Source organism: Diadema antillarum, unplaced genomic scaffold, assembly GCF_040938485.1.
Source record: "Diadema antillarum isolate AM-2024a unplaced genomic scaffold, OU_Dant_1.0 seq00001484_RagTag, whole genome shotgun sequence".
In the NCBI taxonomy this organism is placed as follows: Eukaryota; Metazoa; Echinodermata; class Echinoidea; order Diadematoida; family Diadematidae; genus Diadema; species Diadema antillarum.
This window is the reverse complement of record NW_027272223.1, coordinates 48,412-66,992: the sequence shown is the minus strand read 5'-3', so window position 1 is coordinate 66,992 and position 18,581 is coordinate 48,412. Positions and strand designations below refer to the sequence as shown.

The 18,581-nt window shown below is 37.1% G+C and overlaps 2 protein-coding genes across 2 annotated transcripts in view; one reads left to right on the top strand and one right to left on the bottom strand.

Moving 5' to 3' along the window:
* The window catches only part of LOC139709966 (mediator of RNA polymerase II transcription subunit 15-like), a 38,555-nt gene extending 31,524 nt beyond the window's left edge, over nucleotides 1-7,031 (bottom strand). Inside the window, exons 1-2 of the mRNA XM_071621915.1 lie at nucleotides 6,774-7,031; nucleotides 3,352-3,439 (exon numbers count right to left, since the gene is read on the bottom strand). Of these exons, the coding sequence (XP_071478016.1) occupies nucleotides 3,352-3,439; nucleotides 6,774-6,880 (195 nt within the window). The 5' untranslated portion in view covers nucleotides 6,881-7,031. The remainder of the gene's footprint in view (nucleotides 1-3,351; nucleotides 3,440-6,773) is intronic.
* A 297-nt stretch (nucleotides 7,032-7,328) lies between these two features.
* LOC139709973 (neuferricin-like) lies at nucleotides 7,329-13,871 on the top strand. The gene is made up of 4 exons (XM_071621922.1): nucleotides 7,329-7,434; nucleotides 11,831-12,343; nucleotides 12,515-12,701; nucleotides 13,706-13,871. Exons 2-4 carry the CDS (start codon nucleotides 11,848-11,850, stop codon nucleotides 13,869-13,871), a joined length of 849 nt encoding a protein of 282 aa, XP_071478023.1. The 5' UTR covers nucleotides 7,329-7,434; nucleotides 11,831-11,847.
* The last annotated feature ends 4,710 nt before the right edge of the window (nucleotides 13,872-18,581 follow it).

Genomic DNA, 18,581 nt, shown 5'->3' with positions numbered 1-18,581 from the left:
TAACTCTCCATTATGTGCGCCTTAACCCGACCCGTGCCCCCCGGTGCCTGCATCATACTGGAAAAAGGCAGAGGACATGTGGATCTGGACAGTGCTCAGTATCGTTGGTAGAGTGGACGGGGGCATGGGAGGAGATGGGTGACAGCTGGAAAGAAGGAAGTAGTACAGATTGAGAGACAGTCTGGGGAAGTGTATGCACTCTGATGTACATGTAATTCATGTATTTATTCATTTGTATGATAAACATGCTTAAATCCCATATGTTTAAAATGTGTGTACACAATGTACATTGTATGTCCTTATATTTATCTTTGTTTGTGAAATGTTATGTATTTTGGATGCACAATATATTAATTAATGTATGATCATGCCTATATGTACTATATCCATGGCTATGTACGGTTGTAGATGTGTACGTTTACATGAATGAATATAATGCACAGAAAGAGATACTAGAAGGGAGACCTACATATGCATGCAAGCAAGCAAGCAATCTACAGTGAGACTGAATCAAAAAGTAATCCTAACAGTCATTAAATAGTAGCATTGTGGATGGCACAAATACAAAAAGTCAGAGGTTTCCAATAGGTAGTAATGAATCTGACATACAAGTACTGTATATCTCACAGAGTTTTGACCACTGTTATATCTATAAATCATTGTTAATATAATCATTGCATCATTGCTTCCATCTACAAAATTCTGCAGAAGAATGCTCTTGTGTGTGGCTCAAAGCCAAATCAAATTTACAAATTTATTTATAAATCCAATAGAAAAAACAAACAACTAAACATTCTGCCATGAGATCGACTAAATGAAAGAAAGGGCAGATTCACATATCTTGAAGGAAGTATCAAAGTTTTTGTTTTAGTTTAATTCTGCAGAACACACTACAAAAACAAAACCAACCAAAAAAAAAAAAAAAAAGATATTAGAAGTACAAGTGGCTCATACATTACCATCAATAATCCTATATGTACAAGAAAAGGGTCATATTAATCAGAAGGGAAAGGGATCATACTTTCTGCAATAAGACTAGATTGTAGTACCGCGGTACTAGTACTATCAAAGATTGAATAAAAAAATAACGCAAAAGAGAGTATTACTACTAAGTTTGAAAATGTCATGGTCATGGTAGACAGATATTACAGGGGTCACTAGGAAATACGGAAATAAAAATGGATTTATAACATATCCCAAATGGAATAATGCAGGACTATTCAAACAAAAACAAACAAACAAACAAAATGTAGTGTTTCATTTTTAGCATTTGCCATTAGAGCGCTACGCACTTCATCGAGAACTACTTTGGTGGTAAACCCACCTACAGCTACAATTACATTGTACGTACATGCAGCGAAAGTGCATCCTAGAATCTTTTTCATATGTATACAGTATTTTTGTCGCAACATTAATCATATCACAATGATGACAGCACAAATACATCCCACTTTATCATTTCTGGCTCTGACACTACCATTGTCCATTAATAATGTCCCAATATAGTAACTAATTCTAGACAACCCAATCACAGAGATTACACTTCCCTGCTCTTAACCACTATTTCCTAACATATCTGAGACAGAAGATAGCCAATCACTCTGTTATAACATTTTCTGCTTGCCAGTGACAAGTAATATAAAGAAGGTGACAACAAACTATCACATACAACCTGTACTCAATTTTTGACTGAATTTTTGCTAACTTTGAGATTGTCATTTGTTGCTGTTGTGTTGTACATCAAAAGGGATTTATCAACACCATGTTCTCATATAATTCAAATTCTGACAACATGTATTTCTGCAATACAGCCACATTTATGGCTGCATTATTTTTCCCACTGTTAATCTACCATAATGGCAAAGAGAGACAAATACAAATTGTATGATGTAAAACTGACAATTCCAAGTCTCCAATGGGGTTTGCAAAATCTAACCATGCATGCAGACAAATGACTCAGAATGCATATCATGCATAGCACTCTGGGAACTGGATGAAAATTCTACACGCAGTACATACACAATGTTGATAACGATCCACATGGTAATAAATGTGCATGAAATGGCTCCTTTGAATTTATTCTGCCACATCCATTTTTTTTTTTTCTAAAGATGAAAAGATGGAAAGTAGTTAGTTCAGTTTATAACTAGTAAATCATTATCATTCATCAATGCCTTGTCGGCCTTGGACTACTTAACATAACAATGTCGGAATTTCGGAGCTTGGGTATTTGTTCCAAGTTCAGTGTGTCACTACCAGCAACCAGGGATAGCCTGGTGATAGTGTCACTCCCCGGAAAGCAGTAGATAACAGGTTTGAGTCCCGTGGTTCCTTTTTTCCAACATGCTTGTTAAATTACAGGTCAGCAGTTGCAATTTTTCAAATTTCATTTGTTAGAGGGAGACAAAATGAAGAAAATTCACCCTCAACTTAATATTCTCTTGCATTTAAGTAGTAATTCAGTGATTCAAATGATTTTTGAAAATTTGTTCAAGTGTAAAATATCAATGAACTAAAAGGCACTCGATTTCAATTACAATTCCCATAAACTATGGTAGTTTGAAATCAGCCTCTTATGATATTTTCTTATGTCAAAAAAGTGAGTGTTAGACTGAGTTATAGAAACAATCTGTGTGTGCAGGGATGCACATTTGCTCATTCCTCTTTCTTTCTTTGATTTTCAAAAATACTAGTAGTGTCTGACAGACACACAATTTTTTTTTGTGAGCCATCTCATGTTTTTTTTTTAAAGACAAACACTAGAAAAATGTCTATAGTAGCATTGCAGAATTATTGTATTGCTGGCAATTACCAAGGTACCTGCCCACATGCTTTCTTGGCTACATAAAATAAAGAAACAAGCCACTACACATGTAGTCTAGCAAGCTTGGGTTTACCTAGCTGAACAAGTCCTCTGGAGTTCAATCCTTTTGTAAGATTTTCCTGACTTGGTCTGTATAAAACCTTAATGAAACAAAATTGCATTTACATTAGCTGTTTGATTAAACCTGAACCCACCGGATTTACATTGTACCACAACTGCAAAATAACGGAGGCTGCCTACTGCTGAAGAAAAGAAAAAAATAATTTTTTTATAATTGAACACTTCCTAGCACACACACAGAAAAAAAAAATCCTCCTTATTCACAAAACCCTATTCATAAACACAATGAGCAAAGGCTCTCTTTTCCATCACTGCCCCCCTCCCCTCCCCTGATGAAAGATTAAAAAAACAAAATGAAATGAAATATAATCTCCAAAGAAGTATACATATACACACACACACAAAGAAAAGGAAATATGAAACCAACAACAGCCACCAAATGTATATGCACAGTGTATGTTACTCACCCTATCCTTGGCTCTACTGTAGATGTGATTTTCAAGCTCTGCACCAGACTTTTCGATAGGGTTGCAAGCTTCTCGCAAGGCATCATCGCTGGATGAAAAACAACCAAACAATGGCTGATAATGATGTTACAAGTTTTAGAAACACTACAAAAGCAAGTACATTATTTTGGCACAAAGTGTAAACAACAAGCATTACCTGACACGCTATTGAGTCTGATGAAAATTTTTGATTTTCTTGGTAATCTGTATATATCAAACAAGTTCTTATAGTGACTTTTCAACAAGCCTCCAGGCAAGTCACTAGTCTTTTCATCCCAATTTTCATAAAAATCCCATGCAAACAAAGAATACTAAATGGTAATTCCTGACTGTTAACCCATTGAAGACTACTGTAGGTAGTCTGAGCATACTCGGGCAGGTGTCTACATTATCATATGGGAAATGTGTGTTACAGCAAAATCAGTCTGTCTTTACTGGTTAGACAGTAAATGTCCTTACATGTATATTTGTCAAAGATACTCTTTTCCTACAAGTATTTCCTGCAAGACAAGTCTGATTCCAACTCCTTGATATAGTCCTTGATTTCAGAAGCGATATGTTATGACCAAAGCAGAAGATAGATCTATACCACTCTAAATACTAAACCAGCAGTCATTACCACAATCAAATCTGATATAAGCACACAACAACTTTTCTGATTGTATTCACAGCAGGCAAAGTACTTGTATTGGCACACTGAGTATGAATATTACAGACAGATAGTTCAAGTTAGAAAATTAACGGAACATTCAGCAATTTTTGTCTGCCTTGAGCAATAATGACATTTATCTGAATTTCAAATTAATTAATGGAAACTTTTTGTCTTTTTTCTGTAAAAATGTGCATTATCTGAAAAAAAGGAACAGAAACACTGTAATTATGTTAAGAATGAGGGGTCACCATTAAAAAAAAAGGGGGGGGGGGAATTGAGGTCTGAGATGAGATCTGATGTACACTTTTGTGACATGCAGATCTACATGTATGTCACTTCTGAAAACGACAGTGCTATTGGCAGCTTTCTATTACAGAGAAATATCCTTGACTATCCATCCAGGACAAAGGTTCTGTGATATACTGTATATAAAACAGGATAGTTTGGGATTCATTCATCTCCAGGACTAAAATGGTTCACCAGCAATTTGCCTGCTTCTTGTGCAGGGATTTTCAACAAATCATGCTCAAAGAATGCAGTTGGGCAGCACTTGAAGACAGAAGGGCACAGCTTTAATTTGCGAGAGTGTATTCTAGGGCTGCCAACACTGGAAACTAGTGGAGAGTGAGACTCCCATAGGCCAATGCTATAATTTAGGAGTCAAAATGAGTGAGATCAATAGAAATGCATGCAAATGAAATAATGTTTTAGAGTGAGAAAGGACCAAAATGCGTGAGTCTCACGCTCAATGCGTGAGAGTTGGCAGCCCTGGTGTATGATTTTATGGTGTAATCTGTGGCCTGATCACATACATGTAGATCCATGACCTCTTTGTAATAGTCACTGAGCTAGACCATTGTCTCTTGAAAATCCATAAAATTCAACATCCCTTTAGCTCTATTTAAACTCGATCAAACCATCAAAAAATCCTAATCCTCCTCCTTTATCCCAGATGCTCCTAACATTACAGAATTCATTACCACCAAGCATTGCCAATTGCACTTCCATGAACTCATTCAAGGAAGAGGAGGTGCAGAACATCAGGCTTCATTTAGCATCCCATTACATTTTTAGCAGCACATACATGTACACTGTATTCTTATAGAGAAGTGCTTCTCAACCAGTGGGCCACAGCCAACTGGTGGGCCACCATGTCTTAGTACTAATAGTAGAAGAAAAATAAAAAATAAATGTCTCCTGGTAAAGTTGGAATCTTTTGGTTTAATAAACGTGATAACCTTCTTGTATGGCAGAAGTCTTTTCTGATGGGTAGGTGGAAGAGAGTAGTGGTTGGTGGTAAAGAGTCCTCTTGGGGAAAACAACTGAGTAGCGTGCCTCAAGGCAGCGTGTTGGGTCCAACCCTTTTTTAAATCTTTGTCAATGATCTCCTAGATGTAGGTACAAAATTTTAAGTTCAATGTCATCATGTTTGCTGATGACACAAAACTGTAGGTTTGCTCAGACACAAAAGATTCTGTTGTACAACTTAAAACCAATTAATCAAAACTTGAGGATTGGCCTGCAAAGTGGCAGCTTTGTTTTCATCCTAAGAGTGTACAGTGTTGAAGATGGAGAAACAAAGCACAGAAATATAATGCATACAGAATGCATACAGAATATCATATGAACAGAGAATCATGCACAGTACACTGTAGCTCTCAAGTTCTCAATTTGTACTATGAAAATACATGTAGGCCTACAGATGTACTTTTGATCCTACTGTTAATGCATTCACTATCATTTTTCTTTTCTTTTTTGTTCTTTTTTCTTTTACTACACCATGAACACTGGACATTGTTATCCTTTGATCCTTTAATACAGGTAGCAGCAATTTCATGCAGGAGAAAATTAAGAAACAAAAAAAAAAAAAACAAAAACATGCACCATATGCAACAAGATGATCACTCCTTTTCTTTCCCCTTTTTATACTGTCAAGCCGGCGTAATTATTGTGGGCAAGACCAAACAAGTGGCCGTTTTACTAAATAAATTTCACGATTATGGGTGGTTGTGTATAATAATGTTGCTCATCTGCATAATCGGTGATCGATCGTGCTACGAGAAAGCCCACGATCAGTGTACTTTTGAGACAGAATTATCTTACATTTACGTACATATTATATATCATCTACTTTTTATCCAAAATTGGCTTTGAAATTTCATAAAACCATCAGATGGTCTATCTCAATTACCAATATTTCTGATAGCCAAGGATCTTTATCGACAAATAATGGAAGGAAATGGGAGGTGTATGGTATGGTGTGCATTTACTATTTAAAGTTTACTAATTCAAATTTACACTTAACAAAAGCTGCCCATCATTCGACCACAACACCATCCAAAACTTGACCACCTGCTGCATGTAGAAACCTACATGTTGTATGTGCTTTTCAGTTTTGCGCACGGTTAAACCTTGCTTGGCAGGCGCAGGGGAAGTCGAATCTTACTGCCAGTGGCAGTGCCGATACAGACTGATCTTTCGGTCTAATCTAATTTACAACACGATTAATTTAATCTGTGTAAGTGCAACATCTGCCACAGTGTTACTTCAAATTTCATCTGCAATGTTTTCTTTCTGCAGTGATCAATTAAATGAACAGATTAAGAAACAGTGACTACATGATCCAAAAACACAAACAGAAACAAAGCAAGGAAGAATTTCATGGAACACATTAAATAACTAATGAAGTTTAAATATTATCAATTTAATAAGAATAAGACCGGGGACGTACATTTGAGCCACAACTTTTTGTCTGAATTGTGGAACTCTCCAGCTTGTATCAGTAGCATTGCCCCCTGTACCTCCTGCTCCAATCACTCCAGGTCCAGGTGTTGCCATATTCTCAAGGAAGGATCCCTCCTGCGAAATATCTGATTAGAGAAAGTCGGTGTTCTTCGACTTCTAACTGAGCTGCGGCCTACGCTTAGATGACGAGAGTTTCAACATAAACCGAGCCGAGCCGAGCCGAGCTCGAGATGAGATGGGACGGCGCGTCAGTGTTGCGTGAGCGGAGCGGAGTAAGTTTAGTACAGTGCAAGTGTAGACGAAAAGGAAAGACTGTAAGGAAAGCAAGTCAAGAGTGGTGCAGGCTTGGTCCAACTTTTTTGTAATTTTGCTAAAAAAATCTATATTTAAATAATTTAAGAATAATATAAAATATATTAAAGACACTAAGAATAAATGAACATTTAATTATTTTTTTTTGTAAAATAAGAACAATATTAAACTTATCTGAATCCAGAGTATATACTTTGAATGAAAGAGTCTAACATGGCAGCCCACATGAGCAACTGCGGAACTGTGGATGTTGTTTGTATGCAGTAGTATGCAGGTCTACGTAAATACTGTGCGGTATGTATCTTCATTTCTATGTGATGTGTAGCAAGCAAGAGGTAAGTATTAAGACACACGACTGATAGATCTAGACTCTAGACGTGTAATGCTAAATTGTCATTAGATATCTATAAATTTTAGGTCTAAATTTAGTTTAATTTACAGTATCAGTAGCCGAGTACTGGAGTAGGCATTCGCCATCATCCATGACCATCATAGGCATATATTCAAGCGTGCGTACAAACGAGGCGTCCAGAATTGAAGGAGTGCACCCTCACATCCAGGCAGCTGGATCTACATTTGTAACTACAAATTGTAAGTCTATGTTCAAGTCACATCTTCTCCTCTCATATCGTATCTGGAGTAATTACATGTCAGTTCGGGAAACCCACTCACAAGGGGGGCCCCTCCTTATAAGTAACCCGTCCCCCTTATAAGTAACCCCGTCCCGTAACCCCCGGGGCACCCCTTATAAGGAGTCTCCACGCTTTTTTGCAATGCAACGCGAAAATGAAAGGACTGCGGCAATTCGCTTGATTATGTCCATAAAGCTTCACAAGTTTCCTAGTTACTCACGAAATTTGAGCAAAATCGGTTTGAGGCATCATATCTAAAATCATGGATTTAAATGCGATGTCAAACGACCCATGCGAATGCTGAAATGCGAGCGATTACTGGCGTGAGTGTCGCCAGGCGCGGCGGCGCGGCAATGCTTGAGTGCAGACGTGGCGACTGAGTCTCAGTCGCCAGTCAAGCATTGCCGCGCCGCCGCGCCTGGCGACACTCACGCCAGTAACAGCTCGCATTTCAGCATTCGCATGGGTCGTTTGACATCGCATTTAAATCCATGATTTTAGATATGATGCCTCAAACCGATTTTGCTCAAATTTCGTGAGTAACTAGGAAACTTGTGAAGCTTTATGGACATAATCAAGCGAATTGCCGCAGTCCTTTCATTTTCGCGTTGCATTGCAAAAAAACCGTGGAGACTCCTTATAAGGGGTGCCCCGGGGGTTACTTAAAAGGGGGACGGGGTTACTTATAAGGGGGACGGGTTACTTATAAGGAGGGACCCCCCTTGTGAGTGGGTTTCCCGAACTGATGTGGATGTACCTCCGCCAAGGGAGGAGGTTATGTTTTCGTTACCGTTGGTTTTGTTTGTTTGTTTGTTTGTTTGTCCGTGTGCAAAATAAATCAAAATTTATGAAGGATTTTTGATATTTTGGCAGGTTTGTAGGGTCAATGAACTTGGGAGTTCAGTCTGCGTATGCAGGTTTGCATGCGCACACTAAAGTGCGTGCTCTACTCTAGACTCTAGTTTCTGCTAGGGTGAGGCGTGCCGTGCAGCTGAGGGTTTATGACAATGATGTAACAAAGGCTTCTAAGTTCTATATTGGGAAATCGGGCGACTTTCAGCACACAATGCTATAAGTACATATGGGTGGAAATCACTGATATCTCTATGGAAGAATGAGATCAGTGGTGGAAATGAGCTGTGTGCTTGGCGGAGGTCTGCGCTCTCAGAGTGCTTTTGGGCAAGTCCAAGATAACGCGCACGTTACGTATGGGACATTCAGAGACTTTTATGAACTGAAAAATAGTGTTAATGGCCTTTGATCATATTGAACTTCATCATGGTGATTGATATCTAGAAGAAGTATAATCATGTAAAAAATTGAGAAAAATGACCTTGACAATTATATTCTAGAAGAGAAAATAAGTGCTGTTACGTATGGGACCAGAAAAATTTTGTTTTTTTTAAACATTTTTTTCAACCTCAAAACTCTCTGAAAGTATATCATTCTACAACTTGTAACTCACTGTGATGAAAGTCACAACACTCAAGATTATCACAGGTAAGTTTCATGTCATGAGGCAAAAAGCTCTAATTACAGGTTCTAATTAAAGACAGACATGACGTGTTACGTATGGGACAGTTACGTATGGGACAGTTTGTCCCCCATTCATTTAGTGTGTGAAGAACCATGTTTATGGGTATTTTGCATAATTATTGAAGTAAAATCAGTTGAAACTACTCAAATACTGATCCAGATTGTCAAGGAAACAATATTCCCCAAATATTCATCATCATAATCATATTCAATCATATTTTTATATTTTTATGACCAACCTGGGTATGCATGCCCTTTGTCCCCCATTCGTTTAGTGTGTGGAGAACCATGTTTATGGGTATTTTGCAAAATAATTTTGCAAAATACCCATAAACAAATTTTTGCATAATTATTGAGGTGGAATCAGTTGAAATTACTCAAATACTGATCCAGATTGACAAGGGAACAATATTCCCCAGATATTTACCATCATAATCACATTCAATCATATTCTATATTTTTATGACCAACCTGAGTATGTATGCCCTATTTTTATCAGGATAGTTACTACTGAAAAAGTGAATAGTTTAAAGTGTTTACTTCCATTGATGAAGGGCAGTTTGCCATTTAGTTTCAATAAAAAACAACTTGACACAAGAAATATTAAGTTTAATAAATAAGCAATACCTGCTGCGTGGAACACCAGTGATCGAGTAGACATATGATGTCTTTCTATCAGTCAGGTCATTGATTCGAGTCACACCTCAGTATGTATACCCATGAATTTTGTTGTGGCTACTACTGAAAACTGAATAAGGACAATTTGTGTATCACTTGCTATAAAAAAAAATCATTTTACCCCCTTTTTTTTCTATTACATATATCACAACCATTTCAAATTGGATCTCCATCACATAAACTTTGAATTCCTCTAGTCTTAGGATTTTATGCTCTAATTAGTAATTCATATAATTGGTTTCCAATCATCTCTTTAAATGTTGAAGACTGAATCCCCATTTCTACAAAAAACTATACCATCCCTTTAATGATGATTTTTCATTGTGTATTTTGCCATTTTCCCCTCCCCCTTTCTGAAAATTGTTCAGTCAAGTTCATGTATTGTTTCAAGTGTCTATATATAACTCACAAAGTAGCTACAATGTTGGGATGCTTTCTTCAGGATGATTGACCATTTGTATACTGAGAGACCTTCCCAGCTAGCTACATGCATTCACATGCAATATGTATGAGGATGTCCCATACGTAACGCATTTGTCCCATACGTAACATTATTTCAATGCCTAATTAAAAAAAATTCTTTTACTTTTTTTTCTTTTTTCTGTGATATTTGATTTCTCTAAACAATAAATTAGAAGTTTCCAAAAGGGCATTAAAATAACCTTAGCAATTTCAGAAAAAACCTAAAAAAATGACCTCATTTTGTTACATATGGGACATCTCATGATAGGACACGAGCTAATTTACATAATCATTTGCATAATCCCTAAATTTTCATACCAAGTTAAACTATGTGATGAACTTCTTATGTCCACATATTAATCAAATATTATTTGCTTTCCTTTGAATTAATATGAATTTTTTTAAATGTCCCATACGTAACGCTGTGTTTCACATTTATGCAAATGAAGCCCTTGAAATTTGCATAAATTTACATAATATCACTTTTTCCTCCACAGACATAAAAACTTCAACTCATAAGCTTCAAAATGATACCAAACATGTCAATATTGAGCAAAGATGAAATTTAGCCTTCTGAGGGGACCTTATCTTGGACTTGCCCTTTTCTATTTTTTTATTCTTCATGACATTTTATTTTTCAGAAACGCAATGTGGTTGATTGTTTAGATATCAGTTTCTACAATGATCCATCATTTGAACCATCTTGTAGAATCTAGAGTCCATACATTTTGTTATTCACAAAATAAACAATTTTAACTTGAGTGTAGACGAGAAAGTAGTTGAAGCATTTCATATGACGTTTGTTTCGTGTACATATCCTGTCATATCCACTTACATCATCAAAATCAAACAACATCAGCAACATTATGACGTTTAAACATTATGATTTAATACTTGGATCTTGAGCATTGTGACGTAACTATAAAATGGCGAAAAGCTGACTGTGTCGAATATTCAAGTCGAGCGCATTTAACAGTATGCTGCCATCTACTGTTCAATAAATGTACATACTACAGGATCCGAGCAATGGCAGCTCCCACAATGCAAAATGGCAGCTCCCTTGCTCAGCCGCCTCCGCTTCTGGACTATGCCCTCTTGTGGTATGATCTCTTTGGTCTCACCGCACTGGCACGGCGACCCTACAGAGACGGCGACGTTTACAGAGTTTCATAACCGCAACAGAGGCCCCAACACGTACGTGTTGGGCTGTTACTAGTTACAGCACCCCGCAATGGGGTTAAGAGTTTCAGTGCAATACAGGAATATACCTTTAAAGAAAAGAGGATCTTCCATATTTCTGCTTACTAGAAATCTTTGTAATCAATTACAACATGAGTGCTACTGAGAAAAATGATGTGCCAGAAATGTCAGATTTTGTCGGTATGATCTATACCGGTTGTTTGTTTTTCCTTGTGTGTTTTAGGTACATCTAATGGACCTATGATGGCATCCCTCGGAATCATCACTGGAATCTTAGTGGCAATTATTGCAAGTATCATCATTGTGTTGGAGCCAGGAAGAGCTAGAAATGCATTATATGACAATAGTGTCCAAGGCATTGTCTCCAAGATAATCCAATTGTTTATCAAGGAGGATAATTCTAGTGCAGACCTTGGACAAGAGGAAGAGATGTCCACTGACACTATTACCAGAATCTTCACTGAAAAGGAGTTGGACCGCTACGACGGGAGCAGTGACAGCCCTGGTCTCTATCTGGCCATTATGGGTAAAGTGTTTGATGTGCAGAAAGGAGCCAGGCACTATGCTCCTGGTGGAAGTTACCACTTCTTTGCAGCCCGAGATGGCTCAAAGGCGTACATCTCTGGGGACTTTACGGAGGAAGGATTAACACCTGATGTCAGTGGACTTTCACCACAGCAAATGGTGGATCTAGAGAACTGGGTGAAATTCTTTAAAAAGGAGTATGATTATGTGGGTAAGTTATCTTGTATTTCCACCCCAATATTTGTTGATAGTGTGACATACAATTTTTCCCCTATTTTTTTTGTTTTGTTCATTTTGTTTTGTTTTGTTTTGTTCTGTTGTGTTTTGATTTGCATTTAGTTAAAACATGGCTTTATCAATAAGTACAATTGTCTTCCCACAGGAAAGCTCAGTGGTCACTTCTATGACAGCCATGGCAACCCAACATCCGGCATGCTGGAGGCACAGAGGATGATTCAGGAAGGATTAAGACTCAAAGAGGACGAGGCTGCTCATCAGAGGCGCTTCCCATTCTGCAACTCGGAATGGACCCAGGCGGCTGGCCTTCGTGTCTGGTGCTCCAAGAAGAGGTTAGTGTGCTGCTCAGGTAAATGTTATCCCAGAAGTCATGATATTTCTTTCCAGATCCTACTCGTTATTCTGAAAAATGGCAAGGAAACAGTGAAGAGCCAGTTTAGGGCATTGATTAAAATGATGCCAAGAACCGGCGAGTCCATCATGTATAAGGCTCTGTTGATTGAGAATTCTGTAACTCTCCCTGCATTGGTCTGTGCTGGCTAGTGGCTCCTCTTGATAATAGCCTGCTTTGATGTCAAGTGTTTTGGCTAATGGTTAAACGCATCTGTCATGGCTGCTTAAATGTTTTCATAATGATGAAAGGGGCAAATCTTGCTGATTCATTTGTTTTTGCAGTATTAAAGTTGCAAGTTCTTTGGGGTTAAGGGTCATATTCAATGTCAAAATTATGGAATTTCTTCAACTTGTTTGGAAAAAATCTAAGAAACTTGTAGGAGCTGATATATATTGTTTTCAATTGTAATTCTCTATTTACTACAAAAAATGTATCAATGCGCTTAATGCCGATACATACAAATTTGTATTTCAAGTTTGCCCCTATAAATATCAAGTGTACAATATATCACCAGTTGCCAGTAGTCAGTCATTTTATGATGTAAGTGAAGTAATCATCAGCATTCTTTTTACATCAACAAGATTAGCATAGAAGGGTTGATTATATGTGAAAGATTTTTTTCCCTTTTATACATTATATATGTTGGTCAACATGTAAAAATCACCAAATACAGGCGACTCCCATTGTAACAAAGTCCTTGGGAATGGCAGTTTTTTTTCATTACACTGAAGTTTCTTTACAGACGAGCAATAAAAGTATATAAATAGACATGTGGATGGCAATTTTGGAACCTGAATTTTTACTTTGTTGGAGGAAGATTTTTGTTAAAACTGTGTTCATTATAACAGAAATGCATGGTAGTGATCATAGCTTATAATCAGTTTCTTTTGGTTGATGTTGGATATTTTCTGTATTATTTCTGCCTTCTCCACATTCTTTTAGCGGAGGGATCAGCCGTGAGTGGACTGGTGTGCCTCGCAAGCTCTTCAACCCGGGAACTAATAAATGGCGCTGTGCTTGCATTGAGGAGGATGAGCTAGACAACCCCCATCTACGCCTCTATGATGACTGTGAACCCATGGCAATATCGTGCAAAGCAGGCCCTTGATACAAACTTCTCATAGGTGTTTACATTGTATGTTTTTCTTCTTCAATAGCCTTTGGATTTGAGGCCTTTGCTTCCTTGAGTGTAGACTAAGCATGCTTCTCGTGAGACCACATTTGCAACAGTGATTTACAGAGATATACCCTCCAGACCAGCTCCAGACGTGGATCAGGTATGGCGATTAGTCTCGATTCAGGTGCGCAGGGGGATATCAAATCCCAGAAAACATTGGTTAAAGGCTTCCTCTTTCCTAGTGCAAGTATTCAGGTATAGAGTACTGCAGTGTGACATCATCGCCATGGAAACTGATTCTAAACAGCCTCAAGTAATCCAAATATCTGTGATCACAATGACTGCTAACATTCCTTGTACCCGGTTTTAACCCATTGCCGAAAGCCTTGTGCAAGTGTATTTTGTGTGGAACCAGCACGAAGCTTTAACAAATGATTGTGACATCATCATTATATTGCACCCATGGTTTATAACATTACTTGCCTAACAACAAAATAATACATTTGTAGAAATTAGTTGTAAATATCATATTGTAAACTTGGTAGAAGGGTAATGTCCACCGTCCTTTTACGTGGTCAGGAACGGGCAGTCAGCTGAAGCCCACTTCACTGTAATCGACTGCCAGATGCATGTGCCATGAAAAAAAAAAAATGTCTGCAAAGGTTACCAACAAGTTAAATGCAGGGAATTTGTTCTGTGCTTTGCAGTGAGGGTAAGTACACAGAATCATGCGAGATATTTGTACTGTGCTAGAGGTTTGCTGTAATTATGTAAAGTGTCAGAACTACATGTATGTAAGTTTGTTAGGGCCCACACTCTCAGAAGCCTTTGTGAATGTGTTATAAGAAGTATGTTTGTAGGTGCCAGCACCAGAAAAAAAGTGACTGAGACATACAGTGTATCATTGATACAGTGTACTAAAAGTCTTTATTTTTGGCACTAATTTGAATATTTCTCTCTCTTTCACACACAGACTGTCTTTGTTTTACTTCAGGAATGTACAAAGAAGTGAAGAATAGTTGCAATATTATGTCTGTTCAGTTAATCATGTAATGTTTGGTATTTTTGCAAAAAGAATCTGTATCTAAGTCTGTGTTATAAAAGTGATGTTTGCAAAATACTGTAGTCTAAACCTGCTCATAGGAATATCAAAGTGCCTTGAGGACTATTGCAAATCACCATGTCTCAGAGTCCTGTATTTTTTATGAAACTTTCAACGACATGGTGAGCACTAATGATGGTTTAATGTAGATTTCATGCTATCTGTATACAGGATTTTTATTTATTTTTTAATCATTTTTTTGACATCAATATACTGATGAATAGTAGTATCCTGAATGACATTTTCTGTGGTAAGCTGCAGGATGATTTTTGGAGAATTCCATTCACTGCCAGACTTTGCTCATGCAAAATGTGGTCAAAAGGTAAAATTGAAATAATGTTAAATATGATAAAATGTTTAAAATGTGCCACTTGTATGTTTTCAAATACACTCTACATTGCAGTGTTTTGGTGATAGCAACGACAAAGGGAATTTGTGATTCAGATTCACTTAAAAAGAAAAAGACACAGGTCTTTGTTCAATTGCCACAAATTCATTTACTGTAATTAGTGAATAGTGAGGTTATTTATGAGGGCTTGTGGATAAGGCATTCAGCTGTCTGCAATTTGCATCTTGGAGGAAAGAGTCCTTTATAGCACAGAATGAGCAGTCATATTGCTCCTTGAAATGTTTGAGTAAGATATGTATGGTATGAAGTAATATTAACCACAGTTCATTTTTGTACATGGAGTATTTCTCTGATTATTTTGTGAGTGGAAATGCTTATGTCAGTTTTACATTAAAAAAATCATTATAGTTAAGAGAATTCAGGAACTCATATGTATATGAACAGTACTAAAGGTATGTTTTGCATACAATTCCATAAGTCGTGTGTATGAACAGTACTGAAGTTACTTATGTTTTGCATTATGTAGATGGTGCAAGAAAGAAGACTTGTGCAATAGTCGTGTTTTGTAAGCACTTGGGAATACACTGTATCTAAGTCCTACTTGTCCTGAAATATCCTCCAGTAAAAAGCTGCCCCATTGCTGGTATAGGTAATATGCTGACAAAGGTAAAGTGTTGGCAGTTTGCTGTTTTAGTAAGGCGGCTAGCTTGCTAACAACCAAAACATTAACAAATAATTATTTTGTCATTTGAAATCCAAATACAAGTGTACTGCTAATACAGTAAACCTCGGATAAGTCGACGTCGAGTGAGTCGAAAATCACTTAACTCGAAGCAAAATAAAAAGTCCCGATTTTTCCCTATGTATTTTCTCTAAGAAATATTTGGATAAGCCGAAGTACGAGAGTCGAATTTCGGCTGTGTCGAAGTAAAACATTCAGTCCCTTTTGTACAAAATACACGTAGTTTACAGCACTTGAGCCGAAGAAGATTTCTCTAGCATTCTCATTACATTTAGAGGAGAATAAAAAATCGGCAGTCGCAGAACCCCATCCCTGACCTGCTGCAGGTAAGCATGCACACTCACCGTACCGCTCCGCACGCATGTCAAATACATACACATGTATACATGTATAATACACAGCACATCGATCCATACTTTATCCATACACACTTCACATCCATACTTTATCCATGTCAAGCCAGAACTCCTTGGTCAACCAATTGCTGCTTTAATATTTTAGTGACAGGCCAAGTGGGCGGAGCTTGTTTGTGTGTGCCTGGCTGGCTGTATAGTTTTGTTCAATGGAGGTGGGATGGGCCTGGGAGAGTGTTTGTCTCATGGTAGGTTGACAGAGATGGCTACCTATGTTGCACCATAGATATAGCACATGCACATTGCCACATTAGCGCAGACATTCTTAGAACTACGTTTAACTACACTAGTATTGATGCAAATTCCATGTTCAATTTAGAACAAAATAAGAACATTATCTTCAAGAACAGACAAATTTGAATACAAACACACACGGGCACGCACACACACACACACATGCATGCAAATGTACTATAATACATGTACATAACTGTGAGTCGAAAAAAATCGACTCTCGCGAGAGTCGAAGTTCACTTATGTCGACGCATTTTTGTCAGTCCTGAGAGCTTCGACTCATGCGAGGTTTACTGTATCTGGTGTAATACAAATTTATTAGTCGTGTATGGTTTTATCGTGGTCACACTTAATATGAATCCACATTTGGAACAAGAAGGTTGGTTTATACATTTTATTCAGTTTGTTTGATCTATTCTACTTTTTGGCAATAAGAAGAGATGAAACAAAGTAGTAAGTGTACAGTCTGCATTATACACATCACAGGTACAAAAAGTTACAAGGCAGTTACATAATTTTCCTCTCAGGTTGCATTCTTACATGTGAAGATAATCATGAAAGTTTTGACAAGGATTACACCAATGAGAACAACCCCTATTTCGTGAGAACCAAAAACAAGACAAAGAAAAAACCCAAACAAAGCAAAACTGTAGCTTTAAGATTCTATCACTTGAGGTGAATATGTTGGACTGTTGCATTGGGCTTTGACTCATACTCATTACCAAACTGACAGCAAACATTTTCTTATCGACTGCTCTTGTATCATGGTGATTACAAGACAACTCAAGTACTCAAAAGAAATGTGAAGAAAAGCGCAGGAACATTATCATATTTCACACTGAATGCTGGAACAATTTGCATCCTGAAATTGAGTACATGCTTTCTGAAAGCTCTTTGATGAAGTAATGAATAAAAGGTATGTTGTAAGACATAAAAAAAGTTGCTACACTGTATGTAATGCAGCCCCAGCCTTTATGCTCTACAGGAGCTGTTAAAAATTGTTGGATAAAATATAGCCTCGCTAGAAACTTATGACTTTCTGAGTGTTCTGTCCTGTGATTCTTTTCATAAAAGGGAGGAGGGGTCATGGACCTTACCTTTGTCCCAACCAACCTTAAGCAATAGATAAGCAGTAGCAACTACTGTACTTCACATGTTTGATGCCCTCTTCATTCAAATGATTTGTTGCCAATAATACCATGATAGAGGACTTGGTATATACATGTATATGTATATATGTATATATATATATATATATATATATATATATATATATATATATATATATATACAGTGTACAGAGAGCATGGTTCTGAGCTTTACAGACAGCAAGTATATATGACTACTGATGATCTACTGGAAGGAAACACTATTTCTAGAAATGCATCAAGTAGAAAATGACATGAAAATGGCTTCTATATACACAAGAGCCTCCAAAATGTAGGAATCTCAGGTACAGAAAGTATTTTGAAATAAAAAGTATAAGTACTGTGTATTTCATGACACAAATCTACTATTATCAGCATGCATTCTTTTATATACCTTGATGACTCTTTGATGTCAATGTCCATGTTGAGCATAAGGGTGTTCTCAACTTATGGAACATAATATGTATGTGTATATATATATATATGTATATATAGATATATGTGTACATATGTATATGTGTATATATATATATATATATGTATATACAATGGGTAATACATGTATATATACACTATATATATATATATATATATATATATATATATAATAATAATAATCATGAATGATATTCATACATACATGTATATTCAATCATCGTCAGACTGACAATGGTGGTGTACTTTTGGTATGCTTGGTCATGTTAATGGATACC

Excerpts from the sequence above, each read along its gene's own strand:
- LOC139709973 (XM_071621922.1), top strand. The coding sequence starts at position 11,848 with ATGATGGCATCCCTCGGAATCATCACTGGAATCTTAGTGGCAATTATT. Across the intron at positions 12,344-12,514 it reads AAAGGAGTATGATTATGTGG|GAAAGCTCAGTGGTCACTTC; the intron begins GTAAGTTATCTT and ends GTCTTCCCACAG. Across the intron at positions 12,702-13,705 it reads GTCTGGTGCTCCAAGAAGAG|CGGAGGGATCAGCCGTGAGT; the intron begins GTTAGTGTGCTG and ends ACATTCTTTTAG.